Consider the following 6,242-nt stretch of genomic DNA (forward strand, 5'->3'; position numbering starts at 1 on the left):
AATGACGCTGATACTTAGTCACGTGTTTCCAAGGAACTGGACTCTCGGAAATTATCATGTTGACGTCATGGAAAAAAGAAGGAGTTGTCCCAGCTTGGACCAATGAGAGACGAAGCACTGAGAGGCAGCACCGTGTACGTAGATATAAATTGGAGACCAGCACATACGCCAGCCATAAGGAGTTGTAGTCTAGTAATCACGTGTTTTAGGTTTTTAAGTCCCACAACAAGCAAGTTACAGACCGAAGTAAGTACTGATGGCTTCTGTATTAGAACTTAGTAAACATACCCCCCCCTCCTCCCCCGAATTCATTCATCTCTTTGATCTTTCTGGAGTATTCGTGAACCACAATGGCATTTGGGAGCTATGTAACCCTTACTTGAGTTTTAAAAATGAATGAATGGCATCGACAACAAATGCTAGTTTTGTGTTCGTTGTAATACTGGAACTATGGTTGAGTTGCTTTATGTATGGTGTTTTTTTTTATTTTAATCTTTTTGTTATAAACGACTGGGTATTTAGTTCAAAGAATACGTCAGTTGTAGCTTTTCGAATATTAATTTTTTTTAGGAATTTATGATTACGTCGTCTCAAGAAATATTCTACTTAAATTGTGGTTCTGGATAACTTCCTGTCACCCCGTTTTTGTTTATTAAGCGTATACTATGTCCACCCGAATTATTACATTGCCGTTTGGCTGGTTAATATTTTTAAAAATCCAGTAGATTATATCTAACGTAAGCTAATGTTAAGTTTCATAAATACATCGCAAAAATTCAGCTCTATAACTTTTAACAATATTAAAGAGAGAAACTAAACTTTATGCTCCTGCATGTCTTTTTTTTTTTTTTTTTTTTTGTTTCTTTTTCAACATTTAACAACGGTACCTTAAGCACTTCTGTTTGTGTTTTCAAGGGTCCTTATTATAGATTTTTAGCTGTTCAATAGCAGCTTTTATAAGATATATTTCCTGTTTATTCGGTATGCGACCTTTCTACGTAACTATTAAATGTAATGAATTATAGTAAATGATTCAATATTAATGTATCAAATCAACATTGCTACTAAATTATCCCAATTTCCCAATTTCGTTTAAATTAGTATGAATATATATAAACCGGAACACAAATAACTTTTAATAAACAATCAAAAATCGTCCACCTTAACTTTTATAATTATGTATATTAAAAAAATAGTGGTGTGCTAACATATTTCATGATTTTGAAATATAAAGTAAAAATGAGTCAAATTTTATGTCATATATATATATATATATATATATATAAGCTTTTTTTGTATTTAACAGCACGTGAATTTTTTTATTTTTATTTTTGAATAGAGAGATAATTATAAACAACTAAAATTCATGTGATATTTAAACAATGTTTCCACTAAACTTAAGATTTCAATTTTTAGCTGTATTAGTTAAATAATCCGATGTCTTTTTTTTATTTTTATATAGAAATTAGTACTTTCCACTCCCCATGAAATTTATTCGGTCTTAACGGATAAGTTAATCTCATATCTCGCACTGGATACTTTTTCGAATTTTTCTTAGTACGACTAAATACATTAAAACCACAAATGTGTTATTTTGTATTTAATTTCTTTTTTCTTTTTTGGTTTAGAATGGCCAATATGTTGCGCCCATTGGTATCAATTGTGCTTGTAGTTGTTATTGTTGCTGTACTTGTCAAAGGCCATACGTTACACAAAAGGAATTTCGCTAGTCTAGGGTGTATGGGAGCATACGACAAATCCAAGTTCACTCGCCTTGATCGTGTGTGTGAAGAATGTTATATTCTGTATCGCGAACCTGAAGTTCATTCCTTATGCAGGTGAGTGTTTGCATATTAATTTTAAAATATTAAAGTGTATATATAGCTGTCCCCCATCTTTTTTTTTTCCCTCTCCACATACTCACTTTTACATCTTTCTTTAGTTTCAATTTTAATATTTCCTCCCTTCAATGTTACTTACACTTGATGTGTAGCAAATCGTTGCTTTAATATGCTCTCCTCAATGTCAGAATCTTACGAAAGAAGTTGTAAGCACATCCGATACTTACGCATTTCTATTTTATTGTAATGACCTCTGTCTTGTCAAATTAATGAAATGAATAGTTCATTTCGCTTTTGACATCGTACGATTTTTTTATTTTTTTTTTATATATATATTATTATATCGCCCTAGACACCACGAGAATGAATCCCAAGTCATGGGAGAACGTTTAACTCATTTAATGTTACTCATGAATATGAATCACCAAATGAGTAGGTTGCGAAACAAACATTTTAGCCCCGTGCTATTCACGCTAACTTCATTGCAATATTTTTATATCAACAGATCTGTAGCCATTAAACCACGGACTTATCCAAATCAATTTTTTGTGCTAAAATTAGTACAAAAATCTTTCACACAATTATAAATTCTCTGCACTTTTACGTATATTACAGCAGGATATTAAGACATGCTTGATTTTAAAGTGTTATTTAAATATTTGGCTTTTATACATCGTTTATTATCACGGTATATTTCAAATGCTGCATTTAAGGTACTTATTCTTACAAATTTCAAAGTACGTGTGAAAATTCTTGTAAAGATTATACAGTTTAAATTTCTGGAAGTTAATCAAGCTTCCAAAAACTGACGTGACATTTTCTAAAAGAAATATTAATCAAATTTCTTTGCCCCTCCACGTTTTGGTCAGTTTTTACAAAGCACTTTCGAAAGACCAGAGATCGAAGCCTGTGTAGGACGCGAAACCTTTTGAGAGCTCGAAAATAAGTTAACCGGCCTCAAACGGAGGTGGAAGGTTTTTTCTGAAATTCGAGATTTTATTCTTCGAAGGGGGGGGGCTAGAACATAACCAAAATTCAGTATCTACGTTAGATTTTTCCCTTAATACATTATCTTACGCAAGTTTGCTGTCTAATTCTAATAAATATTTAGTTAAGACAATATTTGTCTCTTAATATATATATATATTTTTTCGTTCTTGTGCAGGTCAAACTGTTTTAAAAATGAATACTTCACCAAATGTGTGGACTCTCTTTTGCTACATGAAGAACAACAGGAACTAGAAGATACGGTAGCTGAAGTATATGGAAAAAAGAAGTAATCGATGAATGACTTTAAAGCTAATGATCAAGATTCCTAAAGGATAATAACGGGTTTTTGTACAAAGTCAAAAGCTTCTATATTTCTATTTATTTTTATTTAAACTTTATACATACCAAAGCAAGAGATTGGACTTATGTGATGTTCGGCGTACTATTTTATTTATTTTTAAAAAGTCAATGTATATTTTGCACATTTTTATTTATATATTTCTTTACCAAAATAAATACTGAGCACTACTTACTGTGTCCTCCATTAAGTATGAAACACAAAACGAAAAGTGAATTTTAAAATGTTTGGCAAATCTAGGACTTCAACCTAAATCAATTGAAAGAGTTAACCGGTCGCTTACAAAGATGACATGGTTTTACCTGTTGGAGAATACAGGTATCGATAGAAATAATATATACTATCCTTGTGGCCTGTCTTCTCCAATGTGCTGATTCAAACCAGTTTTCAATAAAACTGACATGAACGTACCGTACTAGAAGTCGATATTTAAGAATTATATCGACATGAAAAATTATCATACGCATATTAGAGCAAAATTTCAGTACAGATATCGCAGTTAAGTATAATGTACATTTGCACAAAAGTACAAGCGTTTAGGATCGAGCATTTTAAGATTTTTACGCTGGACATGTTTTTGGGTTTTTTCAAACAAGTCTAGATACAACCATTGCGATAGTGCGTAGAAATTTGATATTTTCTAATAAATTTTTTTTCAAAAGTGGAAAGGGAACTAAGAATCGCTTATCAAAAATACATTATCAGCGCTAAGTCTTGCGATATAAATTAAAAGGGCAATTTATTAAAACTCTCATATGAACTTCAGAACACTATTTCTAGTTAAATGGTGATGCGAGACAAGGTGTAATTTTTCCCCCTTTTAGAAAAGAATTTATCCCCCCCCTAAAAACACAAAACTGAGGAATTCTCAGATGAGGAAGATGCAAACTTACTGCATTAAGCCAATGATTAATGGCTACCCTGAGTCTGATGAGATCCTGCTAATTTTTCAGTATCGGACTCGATGTTCGACAAACGAAGTCTCAAGTCTCCTCTTTCACTTATTTGCAATCTATTTCGCTGCTTAGCTGACAATTGCAACACGACGCTCCATCCTTTCTCGACAAAGTATAAAGAAGTAAAAGCAATCATCAGCAATTTTATTTCTTGCCAAAGATGAGGATACTGGCAGCGCATGTTCGGCCAAAATCTTTCATACCCACGTTGGTGAAATTGTACTTGAGCTTCAAAATTATTTTTGTCGATAAATTCTTCACACAAATTTGGATGTACAGAAGTGACATCAAAAAGAAATGGATTTATGACCTAATCGGGTATTTTAATCCCATCAAAGTCTTTGAATCTGATCAAGTCTTCTTTCAGGGTCGGAAGATGGTAACAATAACTGTCCAAATCTGCATCTGATAATAAATCGTCTATTATTGGTAGATTAATGAACAGCATAAGATCTCGTCTTGCAGTGCCCTGCTTGTAGAATGTTAATTTGCTGATGAAAGCATTTATGATACCCTTTGCTTTAATGAGATTCATGTTGCTTCCCTGCAACCTGATGGTAACCTCATTTAATTTGGTGAAATATCGGAAAGATATATGCGATGTCACCTTTTTCAGAACATTAGACGTGTTCTCATCATGTGAATTAAGAAATTCAAAAACAGTATCGTAGCGATTATTAAAGCTTCGCAGATAGTTTCCTTTTGAGAACCATCTAACTTAAGTGTGAAGTAAATGACGCTCAAATTCTTCATTCTGATGACAAGGTTCCCAAAAAATACGGGTATTCAGTGACTGGACTTTTATTTTATTCACTGCTTTAATATCATCATCCAAAGTCTTTAAAGGCTTTCAACTTCTATTTCTCTAATCCAGTAATAAAACGTTACAGAAGGAATAACCATCTACAGCGACTCAAAAGCTGCACTTGAAGCATTAAAAAAACGGAAAAACAAAATTCACACAGGAAATTCATGAACAACCAAGAACTTTAAATTTGAAAAATAGGAACTGCACACCAGCCCGTGTAAATATACGAAGGCAATGAGAGAGCAGGCAGACTATCAAAGAAGCAAGGTACTTACCTCAAAAATTACACCCACTATCACTAACCGATGCTAACTCTGTCGCCAAAATAAGATTAAAACAATCAAGAAGAGTGTAAATAGAATAACCACAATCATCAATAGAATAAAGACGGAACGTTTTATAGAGTTACATGACAATTGTTTTTTCTATGAATTACATTTTCGACGATTTGTCGTTCGATGAACTCTCCGGATACCTTTTTAAAGGCATGAAAATTCAGCCACACGGTACTAGGAGCTATGAAACATTCAAGAACTGTCCAGGAGTTGAACTAACACCTGTCCATATTTATTCTTGTCCAGCAATTGCTGCTGCTCTACAGAAAATTGACAATAACTCTAGAGAAAAACACTCGACCCCATCAAAGTTCAACAGATTGCCAAAGCAGTTCTACAGATCCACGGTCATGTCTAGAAGCTCTTCAATGGACTCGACACCATCCAAAGTCTTAACGTAGTCTACCGTTTTGCAGCTATGTGCTGTCTATGAAGAATGCAGTCAACTATAAAGATATTTAACTGCTTCTTTCAAATGTGCTATAAATCCACGGTGACGACCAATCATAGCTGGTGTTCCATCAGTTGCACACGAAATATTTGTGAGAGGAATGTTTTTAGCATTAAAGTCTTGAACAACCTTAAGAATTGTAGAACCTTTTGTGTCAATTTTCAGTTGTTCAGCAAATAGAAACTCTTGAATCATTTCTTCATTAGTATTTACATAACGCACGTAGAACTATTGCTGACAGGAAAAAGTAGCCCAATTAACTTAACCTTCAATGTAAAAATTCTAAAAAATAAGTAGCGAATAAATTTGAACAATATTCTAAACTGAGTTGTCAAACATAAAATAAAGATGAAGATTAAATCCAGAATATATTTTGCTTTTATTATATTAGTATTATAATACTTATCGCGTTCACAGCGGCCCCAGGGGGCGCTACCACCCAGGTTGAGAACCACTGTTTTAAATGTAATAATCATTTCGATATGGACTGTCTTCTAAATATA

The 6,242-nt window shown here is 33.1% G+C and overlaps 1 protein-coding gene across 1 annotated transcript; it reads left to right on the forward strand.

Annotated features, from left to right (window-relative positions):
- The first annotated feature begins 202 nt into the window (after positions 1-202).
- Positions 203-3,314, forward strand: LOC150093010 (ion transport peptide-like). Its single transcript, XM_090413903.1, has 3 exons — positions 203-246; positions 1,629-1,838; positions 3,007-3,314. The coding sequence occupies exons 2-3, from the start codon at positions 1,630-1,632 to the stop codon at positions 3,119-3,121; spliced, it is 324 nt and encodes a 107-aa protein (XP_090270029.1). The 5' UTR covers positions 203-246; position 1,629; the 3' UTR covers positions 3,122-3,314.
- Positions 3,315-6,242: the final 2,928 nt, after the last annotated feature.

This window comes from Typopeltis vanoorti, chromosome 24 (assembly GCF_054136105.1).
Source record: "Typopeltis vanoorti isolate ZY-2024b chromosome 24, IOZ_Tvanoo_1.0, whole genome shotgun sequence".
NCBI lineage: Eukaryota > Metazoa > Arthropoda > Arachnida > Uropygi > Thelyphonidae > Typopeltis > Typopeltis vanoorti.